The 23,096-nt window shown below is 41.0% G+C and overlaps 1 protein-coding gene across 1 annotated transcript; it reads left to right on the forward strand.

Annotated features, from left to right (window-relative positions):
- The first annotated feature begins 5,971 nt into the window (after positions 1 to 5,971).
- TNFRSF11B (TNF receptor superfamily member 11b) lies at positions 5,972 to 22,953 on the forward strand. Its single transcript, XM_009515060.2, has 5 exons — positions 5,972 to 6,599; positions 16,034 to 16,403; positions 19,935 to 20,129; positions 20,454 to 20,678; positions 21,827 to 22,953. Exons 1-5 carry the CDS (start codon positions 6,570 to 6,572, stop codon positions 22,213 to 22,215), a joined length of 1,209 nt encoding a protein of 402 aa, XP_009513355.1. The 5' UTR covers positions 5,972 to 6,569; the 3' UTR covers positions 22,216 to 22,953.
- Positions 22,954 to 23,096: the final 143 nt, after the last annotated feature.

Genomic DNA, 23,096 nt, shown 5'->3' on the forward strand with positions numbered 1-23,096 from the left:
TTAAAATGTTTTTAAAAGTACAGCAAGTAGACAGCAGAGAAGTACATTCCGTTTTTATAACATGTATACACACATATATTGCATACACTTAAAAAAAAATAATCTTCCTTTATACTCGCCTGGCCTGCCCCTCAGACACTCACCTCTCACAGGCAGTGGGTTGCTCCCAGAGAACATGGATGGACTAGAAAGTAGAGTGTCTTCAAACTTCATTCAGGAAGGGTGTCCTATGAACGGAGCACAGTACCAATGAAGACATAGAGATGGGTGTGGGAAAATGGGCAAGCTGAGGCTGGCCTCCGTGACATGGTGAAGGAAACAGAAGCCACATGAAAGAGACACATGAAGATAATTAGGAAGGGAAAGGACCATGTCTCTCTCAAAGGTGTGGACAAGATGCTTTGACTCAATTCAGTGGGAAAGGGAGAGGCTGTTGGAGAAGTCTAAAGGACCATGGTACTGATATGCCAGAGGGCAAGATCAGAAACTTTTTACAAATAAGGGCACAAGCAATGCTTTATGTGTCTGCAATGACTGGATTTGTAATGTTATCTACATACTTCACAGGACTGACATACAAATTGCTTGATATTTGCAGCTGAAAAATACCACTTTTATCCCTAATATTCTTACTTGTGTTGATTTCCTTAAAGGGCTGTACTCTCTCACAATGCTTTGCTGTCCAACCTCAGTAAAGTCTACACTTGAGGTTCCAGTCTCTTACTTGCCTGTGTTTCAGATTCTTCGGCATTCAACGTCCCTGCTGGAGAGGTTTACTGCTACAAGAAGCAGTCAAGGTCCTGTGCCAAGAAGCAGCAAACTACTTCTCCTCCATGATAACTGTTTTTAACTACTTTTCTGGTTGGAAGGGGAGAGCCTAGCAATCCACAGGTGGTGAAACCATTTGGATGTAAATGATACAGGCTGCCCATCAAGCTGCACAAGCCAATAGCTGGTTCACAGTTGAATGAACCCAGTGTCTGAGAGATTTAAATTCTGAGCATGTCACTAAAACCCCTCAGATATCCATGCAAAATTCATTGAAGGCCGAGCACGGCATCGTTGCTGGCCTGCCATCCTTGTGTATGTGGAAAACCAGAAGGAGGGAAAATTGGTGCTATGTTAATACCACCCAAATATACACAATGAAGTCAGACTGAAAGCAGTGAAATTACAGCTGCTCCTCATGAGCTAACGGGACCATTTTCCTTAACCAGTGACCTTCAATTACAGAGTAGCAAGCAAATTAGTAGAGACAAAAAAGAAAAACCTGTTAGCCAGAAAATCTTACTGGCTAAAGCTTGTCTTGTTTCAGTTCCAGTTTCCGTAGCTTTCGGTAAAGTATGTGCTGTCTCTTTTGGAGTACTGGTGTTAACTGGAAATGTTGATTCCAGGAATAATGAATTCCTTCTTATCAAATGGTTGGGGTTTACAGCTGCGTTTTTCAGAAGACCTTAAAGCTTTCTGAGTGACTGAACGGTCTGAATAATTGCAAGAAACCTCCTGATGCCACAGAGATCAAGTTAGGAAGAAATTCAAGGCCAAAAAAGCCAAGGCAAGAATGACTAAATGAAACCGCCATTTCTCAGTTCCCAGCCCTCCAGCATCCCTTATGCTTGCGGTTGTTTGCCTGTAGGTCAGAGTGACTGTGAAGCAGGCTGGGATGCAGATCTAAAATGCAGCAGTTTGGTGGACCCCATACAGAGGTACAGGGCTTGCTCTCAACTACCACCATCTTCAGATGGCAGTTAGGAGTCCGATCCTACCTGTTTCAGGTTGCTTACACAACCTGAAAAATTCACAAATCCAGATGAGTGATATCGTATGAATCCACTTTGAAAGAGGGCTAGAGAAGATAATGTTATTTGCAAGCTAAGGGTGCCCAGACTGGGAACCAGCACTTTTCAGGTTCACAAACTGACTTAATTCCCTAGTTTGTCAAGCCCAAAGAATCACAGAATAGTAGGGGTTGGAAGGGACCTCTGGATATAAGGCTTTCTTCACTTTGAAGTTGGAGGAGGCGTTTGTGTTTAATTTTTTATGGCTGGTAACTTTATACACATTCTCTAACCCTATTTTTTCAGTTCCACCATTGCAACCTTCAAATCCTATAATCCAAATCAACTTCTGTTTTGATAGGACAGGCTCCATCCTTCCTTCTCTGGATACATAGTTTGACAAGTGAGGTTTTCCTTGTGGTATATTAGCACCTCGTATCTGCCTCAGATTTACAAACTGAGCCAAGGTCTCAATCAAAAGGAAGAAAAAAAAAAAAAAAGAGGCAAAACCACTTACAAGATAAAACAAGCCACACAGTTACAACAAAGATAACCACTTAGGTATAAGTTTTCTCCTGACAACATTGTTAGCTAAATACCTTTTTTCTTCCTTTAGTATATGTTGGCATGAAATCTTTTCCCCATGGTTTCTGAGTTATATAAGAGAAGCAGGGTGGGGAAATATTGCAGGGGGTTTTCACCTACTTTGTTGAAATTTGAAACACATTTTCCTGCTACCTGAACCACTACGCTGTTCACAGATTATCAGCTTTCCTTAAGCCTCTTTTTTTCAAAGTTTTCCCAGGATAGTTCAGATCATCAACTCTTAAAATTTAAACAGAGAGATTAATTTCTAAGGGACTGCTGTAGCAGCATGGTGGAATATCAGATTGTTTCATTCTTGCAGCTACTAATATGTTTGCTTTCTGAGGCAATTGATCTTTTTGAGATCACTCTTCCCCTTAGTTTGACAGAAATCTGGTAATGACGAAGCTCTGAGTGTTCTCTAAATGCAATGTGTGGTGAACTTTGAGTCCCAAGCCTGAAGCCACAGTCTTCCCACTGTTTGTTGCTTGGGCTCAATAAACATCACACTGATATATTGAGATGACTCAGCTACACAGTGTTCACCTGCCAGCACCAACTCACTGGTCTGGACTTGTGAGTTTTTCCAGATAGCAGACAGGCTGAAAGAGCAAAGCCATTTATAGACCTGGTGATTATAATGATGCATGGGAACAAAAATAGATTTATAACAATCATAACATCCAGGACAGCCATACAAATAGTGAGGATAAAAAACAGGGAAAGATAAATATCTGTCTGGAAATATGACTACTACTGAATCAATAAGCTGATGTCCTACCAAAGCATGTCATTGCAAACTCAAAGCAATGGGGTATCAGTAACTTTTGGTCTGCCCAGTGAAAGTTGTCCGTCTTCTCCAGTTTTGCGTACTGTTACAAGTTGCAGTGAACCATTTCTGTTAGCTAGAGGGCTGTTCCTGCATCACTTTTAACTAATGATTTTTAAAAGGAGATAGTCATATTCCTGGAACATGAAACAGACTACTTAATGCCTATATCAGGTTTGTTAGTAAAAGAAGAAATCCCAATTTTTTTTTTTTAGTTTCTTTCCCCATTACATGTTGTAACCTATGTTATGGATAATGAATAATTAAAGGGACTTAACTTTTACAAACCAGTTTTGGGCTGTGTCCCTTCGCTGTTATGGCATGTAGTCACAAACGTGGTTCTTTTAAACACTGCTGAGAACAGCTTGGTTGTAGCATGGACAAGTGTTTATTACAGGGTTTACTGCCTTGTCCTATGATTCCATGTTCTGCAAAGCACATCTTAACTAATTCCCAAAGGCAAAGTGGCAATGCTGTAAAGCACTTGTGAAAACATTCAAACTACAGTTTAAACCTTGTTAAAGCACAGTTCTTCTTTGAAAAGTGACACTAAAAATGGCAGTGTGGGTTCCTGTATTTATTGTCTATTTGTGATTTCCAGATCAAACATGCTAAGTACAACTATACAGTTCCCTCCTAACAGCCACAGCCAGCTCCACAGACTCCAATGAGATTAGATAGTTGAAACTTCCATGTTTATGTATCATTAAGATGATGGGCTCCTTAGCATCTATCCAAACCTGCTCTCCTCACTGAAACAGATCCACCTTGGCCCCCTTCCATTTAGCTGAATGAGCTCAAGAAGGATCTGTTTTCTTCTCACTAACCTGTGTCAGTTTTTTCACTGCTTATGGGAGTAAAACGTCTTTTCAAGCAGATCAGAAAATCTAACTCTGAATACAAGTATGCACAAAGCAGATGTGTTGAAGACAGTGCCACTTCTTAACCATGGACATTTTTCGGGTAAAGGATTTTAATGGTCTTCTAATTTGTTTTCTAGTCTGTTTCATGGAATAAAATATTTCGATCTCCAGAAAATTCTGATACGAACAGTATTCTCAATACACATTAACCTGTTTAAACACAGGCTTATGAGCTATATTTTTATTTCTCTAGAGAGCTGGATGTTGTGTATTTATGGCTGGCAACAGCAATGAGAAGACGCAGCCCAATCCAAAACCAACCGAAATTGTGTTACACTGGTCAGTTAACCACAGGGAGCTTGCTATAGGTTTGGTGCTTTTCTTTCTGCTGTATCTGAGCAGGAAGTAAACAGCCTCACCCACCTCCCAGCGACCGCTGAGTTGACACTAGAGCTTGCTGTTCCCAGTAAGGAGAAAAGACACGTTGCCATGTCCAGCTCTTGGCTGCTGGGGAATAAAGCTAGTTTGGCTTAAATAACTTCTGCTGGTGGGCTTGCTATAACATTCTAGTTGACACTTAAAGCTGGTCCCTATATGGAGAATACTGTATCACGCACAGCTACCCTTATGTGGTCGAAAATGGTCATTTCAAAAATAGTCCTTCCCCATACCCCAAAACAAAAATGTAGAAATGTAGAGGTAGATCCTGTTTATTGGCAGTACTGTCCCTCTATCTGGGCAGTATGTTCATAAATATCTCTGACAATAGATACTAAAGCACTAAAAGCTCTGAAAAGATTACAGGACCAGTTACAGTATCCATTCGAGGTGCAATAGTAGCTGAGTGGTGACTACTGCCCGACAGATGCCAGCAATGCTTCCTCAGGTGGTAGAGTTTCCATGCCAGTTTTCACATCATCTCTTGCAAAGAACTCATCACTAATTCAAATGTCTTGAGTTTTTATCATCCTGATGAGTGTAATTTGCATCTGTTTCAGTCTTAGGTTACGCTTGATGGGTGTTCAAAGAGTTACAGATGTGTAAGGAGGAATGTGCGAGGCTGTCCCTCTAGAAAACGATGGTTTCCTGACTTAGCGTAACTGAATTTTTGTGAAACAATATGCAGGCTTTTTCCACCTCAGTCTTTTGCCAATCCTGCATGGCCTTGTGACTCAAAGGGATAAAACTGCACAACCCAGAGCCAGCATGGGCCCCAGATTTCAAATGCTCGAGAGCTGGAATATCCAGAGCTGAGGTTTTGGTCTGGCCTGTGAAAAGGGAGAGAAAACCATCTGTGAAAACTGGAGGCACATCTGGGTTTGGCTTCTACCCCAGGATCCCACAGCCTCCCATAATCACTTTCTGAATATCTGCAGGTTGGGAGAAGAAATCCTTTCGTCGCACCTTAGCTTGGGAAGCAGTGCTCAGTTCTGCGCCTGGTACACGCAGGTTCCCCAGGGCTTCCAGGGATCCCTCTGAGAAATCCAGAGAGGCAAGACCAGCAGAGTTTAATCCTATGGCTTTAGAAAAATGCCTTTTTCTAACTAAAAGGACTGCATGGCAAGTGGAGGAATGAAGAACAGGCCCGCGTGGGGCCTCCCCTGTGGGCAAGGGTTTGCTGAAAACACTGACCCTTCCCTTTTTCTGCCACTGAAAAATCACAACCGCACATGCAAAAGGCCCGTATGGTTCCTGCAGGTCTCTCCTCCTTGCAAAGCCCCTCAGGGCTGGTGCTGGCTGGCGGGCGACCCAGGCAGCCGGACACCCGTCAGGTCGCGCAGGCCTGCCTTGGCAGGCGGCAGGGGCAGCCGGGCTGGGCCTCGCGTTCCGGCCTCAGCAGGGAAGGGAAACCGGCAGGGATCCTCCTTCCCTTCAGCCTTCCCCTCCCTGGCCTTTGCTCACCCGCCAATACCCTCCCTGGAAACCCCTGGGGAGCCGAGCCGAAAGGAACCCTCTTCCTCCCCAGGAAACGGCAGCCCGGCGTGTGCCGGAGGGCCTGGGAGCGGGTGGCCGCGCTGCTGCGGCGCCCTGGGCTCGGCCTCCAGCAGTGATTTTTAACCATGTCTCCTGTGAGCCTGGAGCGCCGAGGGAGCCGCTGTGAGCCCAGGGCACCGTCTCCCCTCCAAGCCAGCTGCTCAGGGGAGAGGAGGGGGAGGCAGCCAGACAGCCAGACAGAGCCCAATTAAACCCTCCCCTGGCCAGCCCCTGACACTCCCTCTTGCATTTTCCAGTCTGTGGTTAGAGCACTCAAAGGGTTCCATTAAGTCATCAAGTTTTACAGGTTCCTTAAAAAAAAAAAAAAAAAAGAGGGGGAGAGAGAGAGTGAGAGAGAAAAGTTTGGTCATGGTAGGGAATGAGTGATCAAAGCTGAGCCAAAGCTTCCTGTTACACCGGGACTATATATATATCGTGTCTTTAATGTTGGGGGATGTAAGCAGGCTGCTAGGAGGCTGGAGCAGGAGCTGACTCTCTGCCTGATTTCCCAGCTCGCTGAGGTTTCTTCCACCGACCACAATGAACAAGTTCCTGTGCTGCACGCTTGTGGTAAGTCCCTTCAGAGAGGTAGATAGGCTTTAAGATGCATTACAGCTTCAGAGATCAGGCTGTAAAGACGTACAGCTTTCCTTCTGGGTTTTTTGTTTTCTTTTGTTTTTCTTGTTTGCAGTATTTTTTGGGTTTGGGTTTTTTTTGCCTCCTCTCCGTGTTCTTGGTAAACCCTTTTCATTTCATCACGCCGAGCTTTCCTGGTGAGGTTTGGAGTGCGACGGACATGTCCAGCTCCAGGGAGGCAGCAGGGATTTTAATCCCATTCTTAAGGTAGTGGCATGGTTTGCTTTTCTTTTGCCTTTTTTTCCTATATTCGTCTCTCCTTTTGTAAGGCTTCATCGTACTGGGCTGACACAAAACACTGTATCTAGGAATGAATTTAGAAACGGTAGGCTGGGGTGTTTGGTTTTGATTTATAAAAGCTCCATCCCCGTCTGTCTCTGTCATCGTTGCTACAGTGGCACTGTCAGTATCTCAGATACTGAGCTGCCTTCCTTACCCAGGAAAACCACTGTGAACTCCAGAAAAAAGCATGAGCGTGTGGTGCTTGTTTTGGCTTAGAAAATTCAGCTTCATGTGGAAGAAAGTAATGAATTAGTAGCTGTGTCAGTAGCTATTTTACAGAAAAAAGTTATGTTATTAAATCCAGTATAAGCCCCTGCCTTAATAAGTTTTTGTTTACTTGGTGATTTAGCAGGATGCTTCCAGACGCAAATTTAGAGATGTTAGCAGTGCAGTAAATCTTTCAAAATGTCATTTAATCCCTTTAGCCATATGGAATTGTATATGATGTCAGATTAATTAAAACCTGCGTACAGACAGATACTGTGTAACATCTATTGGGAGGCTATTCATCTTTTGGATAAGAAAATATTTAAAGAAAAACATTAAAAAGTAATATTCAGAGCAGGCTGTTATGCATGCCTGCGCCGTAACTTGTTCCTGGGATGTTTTGGTGAATACAGTGGCATTAATGTTGTGGCAGAGAGTTAGAACTGAAATCCTTTTATTTGGAAAGCTTTTTATAAATGCAACGAGATTTCCAGGATCCGATGAGTAATGCATGTTTATTACTCTCTGTACAACTTTCTGAAAGAGCTTTTTGAGAAACAAACCAAAGTAATTAATGGTGCAAGGGAAGCAAAAATTGTCAGGCTTGTGGTCGGCAAATTGAAACGCAGGACAACTTTTTCATCTGATGTATGATGTTGTGCCTTCTTGGTCTGTATAAAAGCACAGGAAGTTAATTTGGGAATTTCAGCAATAGCCTGTTATCAGTGTGGCTTCTTATCTGTGGCTGTCATGAAATAATCACATCAGTATTCTGATTTTGATTAAATGTTATGTGCCTGTCCATGTTCTCCCATAAAGTAATAGAGTTTGTTGAAGTTTAGCATAATCCTCTGGCAGATGAGTCTCGGAGCTGAAATACATCAGTGGCAGGAGGTACATACCAGAGAACTTCATCATTCAACTCTTTCTTTTAATTATTTAAAAGCAATTTATTTAAAATTATTGTGACGTTTAAGTACTGCCAGTGAAGTTTAAGTACTTACTGTCAGATGTGCTAGAGCTCAGGAAAGTAGTTTTAGTACCTGTTTTATAAGAACACTGGTAAGAGGCACTATAGCAGTTCAGAGTTGTATGTATTTGGCTCACATACCTTAAGCCTGGTTTGGAGACACCATACCTAAAAATACCTATTATGTCTTTGGACATAATGTACTTTCAGCCTTGGCCTCTCTGCTAAGGTTTCAGAAAGGGGACCTGCTGTGGTGGTGCATGCATGTCTGTGTTGTTTGCTGGAATGGAACACTAAAAATGCTTACAAACAGACAAGCGTTTTGAAATCGGACTGAATTGAAAGAAATTCCCCAGAGCTGGATCTCATTACTTGTCACGTAACTATCTTGACCCTTCAACTTGACCTTTCTCTATTTTGGATCTCTGGGCGCATGTGACATGCTTTTTCTGGCCGGCCTGTTGGGTTTGCTGTGTGTAGGCAGCAGTGGCTTTGCAGCCCGCGAGGGTAGGAGTTATCTTTCTGTCTGACTTTCCTTCTGTCTGTCTGCATGTGTGTTGGTTAAAAATAAAACACCAAGGTTACCAGAAGAATTTTTAAAAGACATTGTCACAATTTAAATAACATCCCCTGTTCAAATCTCACAGAAACTTGAATTTCTTAACTTCTGTGTTTAACTTCTATGCTAATAGATTTACTACTATGATGGTCTTCCTGAAGAAAAACACCTGTTTGCAGATAGTACTGGACATACTGTTTCTCTAGCTAGATGGGCAGTTATTGGTAATGCTGTTCAGTGCAAAGGCAGACTGTAGTCATTGGTGGTAATATCCCAGGTTTGGGTTATCTCTAAATCTTGGTGTCACTCAGGTGAATAATGTTCCAAAATTTGAGTCATGGGTTAAGACACATCTTTTGGTGAGTAGGTAGTTAGGCTTTTCTGCTCTCTCCCTCCACAAGCTCCCAGGCAAATGTAACTCATATAAACGAAGACTTCCAGTTTAGCACTTATTTGATAAGACACAAAACTGACTGAATGTAATTTTCCTACCACCAAAAAGTAAACTAGAGTTTACACCCCTAAACTGCTTTGTGAACGACAACTAATGGTGCCTTACAAAGTCTCTATGATATTTGAATTGTTGACATATCGCTTTACTGGCAGAGAAATGAAGACAGTGGTTGATAGCCTCAGTTTGAGATACAGGTGGCTCAGGAGAGTCACTAGTTATATTCCTTATGTAAAAGAGCAGACTCCGCTTTATGAAGCATCTTCCATACAAAAGTAGGTCCTGTTACGTCCAAAGTGGGTGGATTGCGTCGAAGTAGTTGGCACAATGGTGGAGCAGCTTTATAAGCTAAACTCAAACCAGTGAAAAAGACTCCATTTTAGCTTTCGTTGGGTTCTTGACGCTCAGCTGTGGTCTGCCAAAGGGTGCTACGGCTGGGCTGCCGTCTAAGTGAGCCTGCAGCGACTCACAGGTAAGCAGTGCTGCACAGCTGTTGGACCAAAGAGGTTAAATTTGGTGATTGCATGAAGCCCTCCCCAGAACAGCGAGGTGAGGAGGATGAGAGTTGAGTAACTTCCAGATGATGGGAGTCATTTCTCCCTAGGTGACAAATCTTTTTCAATAGATGGATGTGGATCTAATCCAACATGACACATACTGGATCTAGAGATACTGTGTTGATTTGACAAGCTATTGATTAGGGGGACCTTGTTAATATCATATGGTGCTATATTTTGCCACTGGGATTTCTCTGGGGTCTGTGCATGATTTCAGTGAGGCATTCTGCCTAAGGGCTGAGGGTAAGCGAAGGCCTCCTGTCTTAGCTTTGTCCAAATACTTTGTGTAGAAAGCAAAGTAGGAAAGTTGTGAGGTTTTACTTTGAACCCAATGCAAACACTAGGAGCAATCTGACAGATGCCTTGAATGATTATTTATCACACAGGAAAATATGCTTCGGAATAGTTGTGGAATGCAAAACAGAAACAGATTTATCTTTCTCAGCAATTTAAACATTCTCCTTTGGTCTACAACCCAAAACCACAAAGCCAAGCTATATAATAATATTTTCATATGCTGAAAAGCCACTTTCTTTTCTCTCACAAAGCAGTGATTTAAGGGGATGATGCTTGAAGGATTTTTGCTTTATGTGCTTTGTCTTCCAGTTCATTTTAATTCAACAAGAAAAAGCAAGCAGCTCTTTGCCTTACATTTAAAGATGAAAGAAAAGGGCGTGTACTTTTTTCATGCCCAAGATCTGAAATGAAATTTTACAATCACATTATTTCTCTTTCAAAATCATCTTCTAAGGGCTCAAATAAATGGAGTGCATAGGCCTTTTATGTTAGCATTGTGTATGCTGACATAAAGGTGGTATGGAAAAAGATAGCTTCAGGCCAAATGTGTTGAGTGACACAGTCAAAGATTTGCTTTTTAACCTTGGGTAACTCGTTTTGAATATGTTCTCGGTGTTTACTTGCATGACACTGGCTTACACTACACTTGTATTTCAGTATTTGCAGTTCACCCCAATTCCTCATAAGGAGACAGCCACCCGGGGTTTGGCCCAGGGAGATGGATGAGGACTGAGTTTTTTCAGTCCTTTCAGAACCGAGCCCATGACACTGAATTTCACTGAATTTCACACAGTTCAATTCAGAACTGAATTTCACACAATAGGTTGATGGATGTAGTTAATGATACTCGATTTTGGTTTGGTTTTGGTTTTCCGTAATTATTTTGTTACTGATAGCATTTCGTACACATAGAGAAAAAAAAAAAACCATCCATTGGGATTGTTTTTTTAAATTGAGCCTTGCATTTCACTACCCTTAGCAAAACCATTTGCAACTGAGTGTGCTCTGAATCAGACTAGCAGTTGGTTTGTTGAGATGACCAAGATATTGAGTGTGATTGGCTTCCATTGGTGTTAGGATATAAAGGATTTGCTCAGGGTTTAAAATTGAAAGAAACTTCCTAACTCTTTCCAGTCTGTTCCCCAGCTTTTACAGGAAACCAACTGTTGTATTTACTTTCAGAAATGCATTGAGACCTATATTTAAACTACTTGGGTTTCTTGCACCTGCTTCTCAGTAAAGGCTGTTCCCAAACTTCCTCTGATGAGAGAATCCCCTTTTCATTTGCCAGCATCATCCTTTAATGGAGAAAGTTCTTCTCTCTCCCTATGTTCACTGTCTATCTGCACTGAATCTATAGGTACTGTTTTGCCTTGCCAAGCTATTGAACAAGTCAAGATCCTCTTCAAGATGAAGCTCTCCATTTCCTTCTAAACTTTCTCTGTACCTCTTCCAGGCTGAATGAACCTTTCCTAAGTGAGGACGAACAGAATTTTACACAGTCTTCTGAATGACAAATCCGTGACTATGGCCAAGTGTAGCACTGAGAGACACTGATAGACTCCATCTTTTGTTTCTTAAGGGTTAAAAGGTGAACATGCTCGTTGCCCCTACTTCTGAATCCAGTAAACTGAAGCCAGGCTTCTACTTTCTTCCCCCTTTCAAACTGGAACCTGCCGCCTTCTCCAGCAAGAGCAAAACAGGCCAGTGCCAGCATGATTATAGGAGAAACCCTGCTTTCTGTGAAGCTTTTCGGAAGTCCAGAGCTATTAAGTTCTGATCATGGCATTTTCATGTGCTCAAACAGTGATATTTCTTACAGCAGAGATTCGGGTCTTTAGTCCATAGCCTGCCTTTAGGTGTGGGCATTCACGTCAATCAGAGGTTTTATGTGGCTGAGAATCTGCTACCAAGTTGTTCTCAGCATAGTTTAGGAAGAGGAATGTCAGGAATGACATAAAATGGCTTTAATTACAATTTTAATTTGATTTGAGAACATGTTTTTGAAGGGCCTCTCCTTATTTACTGTATTTTATTTTGCACATCAGAGCAGACTTGGAGTGCGCAAAGTGGATTTACAAAAGTAAACTGGATTGATGAAAGTAAATCCAGAGATGGACTCCAGAGACGCACCAGATGCACTGTAACCACAAATGCATACTCACTCCATGAGAGCAGACTGAAGTTAGTCCAAAATACCCCCTCTGAATCATGCATAATGGGGATGTCAGGTGCTCGGCACCATCTGTTTTCCTCTCCAAATCTGCTGTAACAGGTGATCTAACTTGCTAATGTAAGCACAAATTCAGTGTGTCTCAGGCCAGGAGAAAGAACAATTCAGTGACGTTCCCATCTAGCTTATTCTGTGAGGTGGAAGAAGAGTCTTTTTGTTCTGTTTGTGCCAAGTTGCTGCAGTAAAACTAGTAAAAGTTATACTTCATTACCTTCCATCATTCTTCCTGCATTTTTACAAAACTTCTGAAAAACAGATTGCTGATTTTCAGGTTTCATATTAATATTCAGAATACTCACGTGTGCTAGGTGTTTTCAATCTGCATAGAAGACAATCTTGCAGTCTGTTCTCTTAAGTATTATTAAGGGACTTACAGTAGTCTTATGAAGAAGTGTGGTGTTGGGGATTGGAGTCTAGAAATGTACTTAACAACATACTAATGGCTGTACTGGGTCTAAGAAAAAATAACCTAGAAAAAATGCCCTAAAAAGCCTCATATGCTGTCTATGGGAGGCATTGATAGCTGATGCATAGAGGAAGTGAAAGAAAAAAGGCAGAGAAATAGTGATATTTTTCCAAAACACTCCTCCAGACTCAAGCAATTTGTGGTTTGGGATTTCCTGATCAAAAGGTGATGTTTATGTTTAATGGCCCTTTATTGTTTTCCTCCTTTACTTTGTCAAGTAACATTTTGAACTCAACCGTTTACAATGTCCAATAGGAATGAGTTGCACAGCTCACTGTACTGCTAGGATCATAATAGTCAAACAGTAATAGTAATGGTAATCCTGCTCTATGTTTAAAATTATGTATAAAATGTTCTGGTTAAATACTGAGATACTGATTGCATTTATAGCTTTAATTTGACTGCAGAATCTTTTGTTGTAATTGTTTAGTAAATAGAAGCGTTGGATCCTGCATGCATATGGCTCATCCACTGATGGAAGGATTCCTCAGCTATTTAATGTGTGTTTCTGGGAAAGAAAGGAAGACAGGGGTGATGTGCTTTTCTTTTAAAAACACAAAGAAAATATCAAATGCATCCTTTTAGTGATACTGATTTATTAATCCTACTGTTATGGTTATGGGTTACGCTCATTTCGATTGATAGTATTCTGGTTGCCATTAATGGTTCATAGCTATTGGTACTTCCAAAGGCAAAACTTCACATGGCCTCACACACGTATTGTTCATGTATTTTTTTGCTCCATTTTTAAAATAAATTTCTGTCAAATTGTGTTGGATTGTTTTAAATTTTTATTAGCTTGCTTCATATAGCTGTAGGTTCTTCAGGAAGCAAGGGCCTCCATTTTTCTCCTACAAAATCCCATGCTCTCGTACCCTGATTATTGAATTTGAATTATTTTTAATCCTGAATCATCCCCTGCAGCAAAACTTCTCATGTGCTTCATATATGTTTTACAGTGTAAATGGTTGAGTAAGGAAAATAGAGCAGATCTTGTTGTTCTTGCTCCTGCATGTTGCAGAGGGCAGAGGAGTAGTCATGAAATGGTCCACGTAACTGTTCAGCACCTGAAAAACGTGTCACCAAGGGCAGAGGCACGGCCCAGAGGAGCAGATTCTGCTACAGTGACGGCTTGAGGATTGTTGCGAGGAAAACTGGCGTTTCTGCATGAGGACGAGCTGCCCTCATGGCTGGTTGCTGTCCCTAAACGTTATCACATACGTTCCATTAAGGTGTTCATTAGTGTTCAAAATTTTCATCTGCATTTCCACAGACATCTGCATGAAATATGGGTTGATGCTTGTCTTTGTAGTATCTGTGCTGCATGTTGCAATCTGTTGCGTCCTGCAAAGGGAATGTGTGTGTCTGTGTGAGTCTTGGACTCTGGGATGCTGTATTATCTATTACTAAATAAAAACTATAGAAGAAAACCTGGCTGTTCACATCAACAATTAATGGGATTACCAGGACTTCCTTATTACTAGAGTAATAGCTGTAGATTTACCAAGGGTGGGTGCATTTTTCATCAATGGAAAGCCATTCACTATTAAAAAATGTGCTGCACCCTCTTGTTAAATAGATCACATAAAACAGATCCAGTCATTTAAGAAAAATGGAGTGGTATATCAGACTTCAATAAGTAATACAGAATTTCTCACAGTGGAAGAGATTGTGCACTGAGACCACAAGAAAAAGTGGGACCTCCACCTATAGAAATCACAGATTGGACAAATTACATGGTTTAGTTAAGGGTAACTAGAAGAGGCTGTGGGGTCTATCCACACTATCTGCATTTCATTCTTCAACCTAAGTGTAGCTGTAAAAAAGTAGGTTCATAAACAGGCAACAGGACAACGCACTGAAAAATATTTTCTTAATCACCTAATGTTACTTGGTGCAAATGCTGTAACTTGTGTTAATGCAGATGAATTTTCCTTTCCAACCTTACTAAGACTGTCACTTAAGAAGTGCCGTACTGTGGCAGAAGTGAGGCCCTTAGATGAAGCCCCTTTAGGAAACACAGAGCTTGAATGAACAAAAAGAGTTAATTCCACTTACTCTTTGGGGACACCTGCACTGGAAAATAGGAAAATACCTTCTTGAAATTGAATTGGCAACTCTGTATTAGCTGACTAGGATTAAAATAGCAACAAAGACAAGTCAGTTGGATCTATAATTTGGATGGATGCATAGAAAAAAATCTTCATTTGGAGACTGAAGATTCAAATCTTCATTTATTACATCTTTGTAAAATGTACAAGTTTTGGAAGAGAAGTGGTACATTGGTCACGCAGTGCTGGGGTAGGGCTGGCTTTTCAGTGGGGAGAGTGAGCTGCCAGCAGAGCCCATGGGGCTTGGGGCGGTGCGTAGGAAGTAAACCTGAGAGTTATTTTTTTGATAGGCTGGTGCAATCACAGAACCAAATTTTCAGTTACAAGACCAGAATGATGTGATGTGGAGGTTGTCTCTGCAGAGGGCAGGGTCATCTCAGATCACTAGATCCCAAATCGTACCAGCAAAGCAGACTGTCGCAGGAAGCAGGAGAGTAGCAGTCACGACGTGTGCTGGTATTGAACCAGGTCCCCAGGACAGCCGTAAGCCTGTGGTTTTAGACATGAAGTGAAAGCACTAGCCTGGCCTCTTCCAGCTCATGTGATTAAATCCTTAATGTCCCCTTCATAAACTGCAGCGTTCTTTATCTCTGTCTGAAGCTGCATCTTCATACTTGACATAGCTGCCACGTTTTACCCCAGGGCTGCTGCATTTCAGTGCAAGATTAAATGGAAGGCATTAAAAAGTAATCTATATTGTTCAAGCCATTCATTGCTGGTAAGAAGAAAGACTGTAAGGAATCACCTTTAAAGGTATCTGCGGTAATGGTGCCGTATGCTGGTTGGATTTGTGTGCTCAGATACCATTTCTTTTGCATCTGAAGTACTTGATGCTAAAGAACACAGCAGTGCATAGTCCCCCACCTTGCTTTACATCGAGCATGTTGCCAATGAAACTAATAGGCCAGGTTCTCTGGTGCCAGGCAGTAAAAGGTCATTGCCCGGTGATACTGAAAGGGTGTAAATGGGAGAAGAATAGGATCTACATCTCTGGAGGAATAAGCAAGTGCTTAGGTTGGGAAGATTTGCTGCATAAGATCCTAAATTTTTCCCATTCTAAGATAGACATGGGAGAGTCTGGAAGCTGGCTAATATTTTATAGATTTCTAACATAAACACTCGTTTTTATGGTAGCGACATTATTAGACTCATAAAGTCATTAAAATATAGGGTTTTTTGTGACCACGGTGCTCCCCAGAACTAAAGCAAGTCATGTTCTATTTTCCTGTTCCTAGCTCTTGGACATCTCTGTTAAGTGGACTGTCCAGGACAACTCTCCCCCCAAGTATCCCCATTACGACCCAGGGACATCTCGTCAGCTGCTGTGTGACCAGTGCCCCCCTGGGAGCTATGTAAAGCAGCACTGCACAGCCACCAGCCCGACGCAGTGTGCCCCGTGCCCGGATCAGTACTACGCCGAAGAATGGAACAGCAACGATGAATGCCAGTACTGCAGCGCCGTTTGCAAAGAGCTGCAGTACGTCAAGCAGGAGTGCAGCAGCACGCAGAACCGCGTCTGCGAGTGTGTCGAAGGCAGATACTTGGAGCTTGAGTTTTGTTTAAAGCACACGGAGTGTCCTCCTGGATTTGGTGTTGCACAGGCAGGTATGTACCGCTTGTCAATATGCACAGACTTAATTAGAGCTCTCCTGCACGTCGACAACTCGTGGCAGTTACAAGATTAGGAAAGAGGCTCATCCAGATGAAATTACAGGACAGTAAATTGTAAAGCCAATTGAACCTGTTCCTAGTCTGCATCATTTGGACTGTAGCCAAAGGAACATTTCCCAGTGGAATACCCTGCTCCTACTGTAATATATAACTTAATGGCAGTAGCAAATGTAGCAAATTGCACTCTAATGAGAAACATGATGGATTGCCTCTTTTAAAGGAACATTATTTGGAATGTAGTATTTGTGTGTGTGATAAATAATAATGTTTTTCGTTTTGAAATCTGCTGTTTCAAGCAACTCTATATCTTGACAAACACCAGGAGCGCTATGTGTTTGACACCAAGTGTGTAATTATAACAATATTAATATAGCTCTACCATCACAGCAATATCTGGTAATAATTCATTATCAGCATCCTAAGTGGAACTCTTAGGGAAACTGTTATCAAACAAACAACCGTTTCTTTGTCAAGCAGGCCAGCATTGTGCTGTGTCTGGTGGGGATACAGAGCGAAGCGGCACTTTTCAGTGCAGAGTATTCTTCATTTAAGACAACATAAATTGTTAAACCAATAATAAGTTCTTCTCTCAAAACAAAATACACCATTTATCATTTGGCAAATGTCATGGCCCAGTTTAGCTCCAGTATTTAATACAGCCTGAAAGAATTGTAAACTGTCATTGTACCGGAGATTGATAACTGCCTGGAGAAGAGCCCTGAGGAAGGGAATACAGAAAATCAAAGCATATTAGACATGAGCCTGTAGGCAACCAATCTCCAGACTACAGAATTGCTTCCCTAGGAATTACATATACGCAGTGAGAAACACGTGGACTGGCCCATACGTTTTAGAGCTATACTGAATGACAGGTCGGGAGTCCTTTCTCACGTTATGAACATCTCATTGGAGAACAACTTTGATGTAAGGAGTAATGCCGCTGCTGTAGCTGCTCACTATTTCCCTAGTAATTGGTTAACTAAGCACGACCCTGATGCTCTTGCCACTGCTAAGCATTTCCACTGGCAGCTACCGCATTTCCATATTATAAACCTAAGTCGTTATACTCAGGGACTTGGGTTAATGAGGTTCCACTGTACCTCAGCAGCAAGTCAAAAGGGGACAGAAACAAAGTTCTCAGAAAGCCCTTTTGGAAAGCAAAGACAGACATATAAATTCTCTGAGCAACCAGCCTGCTGTGTCCCTGTGAGCACAGTGAAACTGTGGCAGACAAATTTAAATCCCTTAGTTCAAAATGAAACAAACTTTGGGAGAAGATAAATGGTCGAATTGTGTAATTTATTGGAAAGTTGGTTTCCAAAAGACCATCAGAATGAACCAGCGAAACCCAAGCAGACCTCAAACAAGGAATGAAAACATTGTAAAAATAATTGCGTTCCCCTGTGTCAATAGCCAGTTTTTGAGGTGAGGCATCGAATAGGAATTTAATAAGCATGGACCACACTGTGTCCCACTTTCTGCCATATGATAGCCTTGAACTTTACAATGGTGTAAAATCAGGTGAAATGAAACCTAAGTGTAGAAAAATATGCTTCCACTGCTGCACAGGGAGATGGTGTGGTCCAGTGTCTCATCCAAAGCTTAAAGCATTAGAAATCTGTTTCCCCACTGCCGGTCACTCACGATTACGTTGGGCTGATCACTTTACTTTGGTAGTCCCCTTTTGCGAGTGTAGATTAAGGTTTTGTTCCTTTCCCCTGTGGCTGGGGCTGTACGTGGCAGGGTTTTCAGCAGCAATGTGCTGGAGAAGCAGTGCTGCTGCGAGGCTGCACTATCTGCCCGGCGGCAGCTGCCGTTTCCTTGGGGAGGATGGGGGATTCCAGCCAAACTGGAGGGAGCGGCAGGAGGGCGGCTGGGCTGCAGCCATTTGTGCCCTGAACAAGAGCAGCCAGATAAGCAGCGAAGAAGAACCTGGCAAAGCTGGGACGTGACTTTATGCTCAACCCTGAGAACGCGGATGGATTACCCAGTTTATTTCCCTCTTGCACCACAAAGGTTATGTGGGAAGCTCTGGGCAGAGGGACACGCCGTTTGCAGGGACTCTCCTTTCTTCCCCTTCCTCCCTGGTAGAACACAACAGCAGTGTGTCTGTAGCAGGGAAAGTTGCTAAGAATGCAGACTTCTCAGCAAAGCTAATTGCTGCCTGCTCAGGTGCAGGTGTTGGCTGGAGTTTTGTACAGCCCAGAGCCGCAGGCAGCACACATTGTGCTAGAAAACACAAGGGCTGACGCTGCTGCTGCGGGTTGGGCGCTGGCTGCAGAAAGCAGAGGGTTTGGGGGGTTGGCAATATATGGGGTCTCTGGTTTTCAGATGCACAACTAAAAAATTCTTTGTTTTCACTTGCTGTCTGATGAAAGAAGTGCTAGGTGGGGTGTAGGCAAGTATTATTCTTATTTCACAGCTGGTTGAAAACTGGAGATTTGTACTCTTTTTGTCTAAGGAAATGCCCAAAATAAATAAAATTTACTTAAAAGCTAGTATTAAAGTAAGCACCCACATGTAAATACTTCCAAAATACACTAGATGGAGGCATTTTCTTATTCAAATATAATTTCCAATTATTTCTGAATAATCTTAAGCATGTGCTTAAATTCATGCTCAGTTATGCAATATTAGGTACTAGACTTTAGGCACTGGCTTAAATGTTGGCTGAATAAAGATGAATTAAGAGTGAATATACAACATTTATTGGTGCTGTTATTTTCCTGCCACTGGTGGTTAGACTGTTTGCATTGTTTCAGATTTCATGCATTAATTTTCTTCCTCTTTGTCCGTGTGATAGAACCATATATTGTCATTCTATTGTTGTGTCAGATATTTGATTCTGAAGTAAAACTATGCTTCATGAAAGTAAAATACCAAGCAAACCATATGTATGTATATTAAATATTTTTGCTTTATTGGATAATCTACTTTCTTTGCTTTAAATTCTATTTTACTCAAGCCCAGAAAAAAATTCAAAATTGTTACTGAAATTCTATTTTCATTTATAATTTAATATTTGAGCAGGGCAGGTACTTTTCAGAGGGTCTTTAGATGATATTTAGTCGGGTTAAATTTTTAGCTAGAACTGAAGTAATGCATTTGAGTAGGGTTCTGGGCAGATATTACAGAGTACAATTTAGAGCTGTTTCTTGTGCCATTTGATTATTTCACAGAATATTTGTACAGTTGAAGGATGAAGGGCAGACATCATCTAATGTCTGAATAGACTCAGGTAATTACTGACTTAGAGATATTACCTTACTAAATTAAATTTCTATTTTAAAAATTAAAGTGGTTTTTTTTTCTTCTAAGTGTGATTCCTTCATAGATCAGAAATGTGAAAAGCAGAAGCATGACAATTTGGGGAGGAATATTTTATTTTCTTTTTGTATTCTTGCATTTTTTCTTCCACAGTTGAGGTTATATGTAATTGGATGCATTGTTTTCCTATTTCCACAGGCACGCCTGAGAGTGACACTGTATGTAAGAGATGTCCAGAAGATTATTTCTCGAATGAAACATCATCCAAAGCAGCCTGTCTAAAGCACACAAACTGTAGTGCACTGGGTTTCAAAATAGCATTGAAGGGAAATGCATTTCATGACAACGTCTGTCAGGAAAATACAGATACGGCACCTCAAAAATGTGGAATAGGTATGTATCATATTAAGGAAAAGTGCTCTGAAAACATACCTTAAATTACAGTTAAAATTAGTGTATTGTCATTTATGATATAAGCATCTAGCTTGTTAGCCATTTGCCTGCTGTGGTGATGGCCACAGTAGAGTTTTAATTATTGTAGGTCAGACCAAATGGAACTCAAGCACAGAGAGTGACAGTACTATAAAGACCACTTCTTAGTTTGTTTTTTTAAGCATTTTTTCATTTCATCCTTGCTACTTGCTCTTTTTTCCAGAGACAAGCAGGGTAACAGAGATCAGAACAATTGACTTACTCTTTTTCCCTTTCTCATTTCAGATGTAACCCTGTGTGAGGAGGCTTTTTTCAGGTTTGCTGTTCCTAGTCATCTCACACCTAACTGGCTGAATATACTAGCAGACAGTTTGCCTGGGACAAAGGTTAGCACAGAAAATATCGAAAGGATTAAACAAAGGCACAGTTCTCAAGAGCAGACCTTCCAGCTTTTGAAATTATGGAAGCAGCAAAACAAAGAACAGGATATGGTCAAGAAGATTATTCAAGGTACCTTATTTTGATAGCACATATATTAAAAGCAACCTTCTAAATGGCATTTTAAAAATTGATTGGGATCGAACACCTCCTGGTGACCTGTTATGCTCTGAGGAGGACCTGCAGGGCTTAACTGAGATTTATTGATGCCGTAACCACAGTGAAGTCAAGAGGAAGCAGGAAGAGAACTCAGCTTCTCCTGCTCAGTCGAGGACTGAATTCTTCCCAGACTTGTAGCCCCCATGGGAGCATGTGGTGTCACAGCCAAGGTCCCCTTTTGAGGCTGCAGAACGTATGAAGAATTTTGATCAAATGGGGAAAACGTTTCCCACTGTTACATCTGAGTGGTGGCTGTTGAGGTTAGCGGGAGCTGGGTGCCTGCAACTGAGAGTGCAATTTGTTTTCTATAAAGTGGAGATTGACAGCTTGGACTAGGACATCTATTCACGGAATGGCAACGCATGGGAGTGAGGAATATACAGACAGGCTTCCCCTTCTTTTTGCCTTCCAATATCTATTTGTCATGCCAATTCACCGCTCTGTTTGGGCTGAATCTGCCAAGACAGGTGTCAAAGGTGAAATAGTGCTGCAGTGTTAACACCAAGGTTTTTATGAGAGTCAGGCCGACTCTTTTCATGTAAGCCACCATCAACAACCACCACATCCAAACGACATTTTGTCCACTCAATAGATTTGAAAAATGCTGCAGGAATTATTTCCCTCCTCTCCTTTTCTCTATGTACGCTTATGCCAGACTGTGAAGTGCCTGGAATACTTCAAAAGCCAAAATTACTATTTTAGCAAAGCTCACCTAGACATTTCTGAAGAAGAGTAAAATCTTCATTCACTAGAACCAAATATTAGGATTCCTATCACATACGCAGAGCATTTTACAAGATAGATGAAACAAGTGGATAGCAATAAATATTTGCTATGAAGTTTGTTTGTAATTTGGGGCTGTTTGTATTTGCAAAGTTAATTAAATTCTTAAGTGCTTTTCATAATTGGAGCCTAAGGAAAGTATTGATGAGAGAATTATTTGAAATAAAGTGAAAAAAAAAATTGGGAAGGAATATTCACCTTCAAATTTTGGAAGTTTTTTTGCAGGCCCTGGTAAAGTTGTAATGCATTGCACTTCCCTCTCTTTTCGGTTTCTACAGATATCGACCTTTGCGAAAATAGTGTCTTAAAGCATATTGGCCACCCGAACCTTACCTTTGAACACCTCAACACTCTGATGGCAAGCTTACCAGGCAAGAAAGTGGGAAAAGAAGATATCGAGCGCACAATGAAACTATGTCAACCTACAGAGCAAGTTCTGAAGCTTCTCAATCTGTGGAGAATAAAGAATGGTGACCAAGACACCATTAAAGGTTTAATGTATGGACTGAAGCACTTGAAAACATACCACTTCCCGAAACGAACCATCCAAAGTCTGAAGAAGGTGATAAAGTTTCTTCACAGATTTACAATGTATAGATTATACCAGAAACTCTTTTTAGAAATGATAGGGAACCAAATTAAATCAGTGAAAGTAAGATGTGTCTAATTCAAGGTATTTTTCATTCTCCACTGACTATTTTTCCCTAATTACTGCCAGCAGTAATTAAACTGGAACGTTGTTTCCCAACATTATGTCTTACTATTTATAGAAATGCCTGACTGGAATAGGTCTACGTCTTTTGCAGTGTTTTTGGAGTTTTTTTTTTCATAAAATCACTTTTGTAAAAGCTATTAACCTGTTGATAACACTAAGAGCCTGATTCTGCATTTTTGCACATTCAGAGTTGAAAAGCCCCACTATAGTCACTAGGTGAAAAAAGAATGCCAGACCAGGCTCTGCTACAGTATTTGCTATTTATATTCTTCAAGGAGTAAACATTTTTGTTGTACATATTTATTAAGTTAAATGGAAATTGTATGAGACTGAATTTTAGGAAGAGAAATTAAAACACACTGTATATTTTCTAGTTAAACAAAAATGATCCCATATATTTTTCTGGCAAAATTTTGTAGCATGCTCTAAGAGTTATTAATTTCTTTACATTTTGTATTTAAAAAGGTATTATTGCTTAGTTTTATTTGTATAAGTTGTGGTATCTTTTGGTAGGGATGTTTTAATTTATCCAATTGTATTAACTCAAATACAGTGAAAATATAGCATAAGTGACCTGAATATTTAAATATTCTGTGAGGAAGTGAATGTACCATATTTAAGAAGCTGGATTTTTATATAGAATTTCATAATCTTATTTTATAAAACAATTAAATTTTTCAGTTTACTTTTTGACTGGTGTTTTACTCTTGACTCTGAAGTGGAAACTAATAACAAAGACAGACCGTGTGGGTTTCGTGCCTTATCTTGGGCTTGGCTCTCTGCTACTGCCTGTCTGGTCTAGTAGTTAATATGTGAGCCGAGTAAATATTGAC

The sequence above is a fragment of the Phalacrocorax carbo genome, chromosome 2 (assembly GCF_963921805.1).
Source record: "Phalacrocorax carbo chromosome 2, bPhaCar2.1, whole genome shotgun sequence".
Classification (NCBI taxonomy): Eukaryota; Metazoa; Chordata; class Aves; order Suliformes; family Phalacrocoracidae; genus Phalacrocorax; species Phalacrocorax carbo.

What these genes read in the sequence shown, in the direction of transcription:
- TNFRSF11B (XM_009515060.2), top strand. Translation starts at nt 6,570, where the DNA reads ATGAACAAGTTCCTGTGCTGCACGCTTGTG. An exon ending in ATTTGGTGTTGCACAGGCAG is followed by an intron (nt 16,404 to 19,934) that starts GTATGTACCGCT and finishes CTATTTCCACAG; the next exon opens with GCACGCCTGAGAGTGACACT. An exon ending in GGTCAAGAAGATTATTCAAG is followed by an intron (nt 20,679 to 21,826) that starts GTACCTTATTTT and finishes CGGTTTCTACAG; the next exon opens with ATATCGACCTTTGCGAAAAT.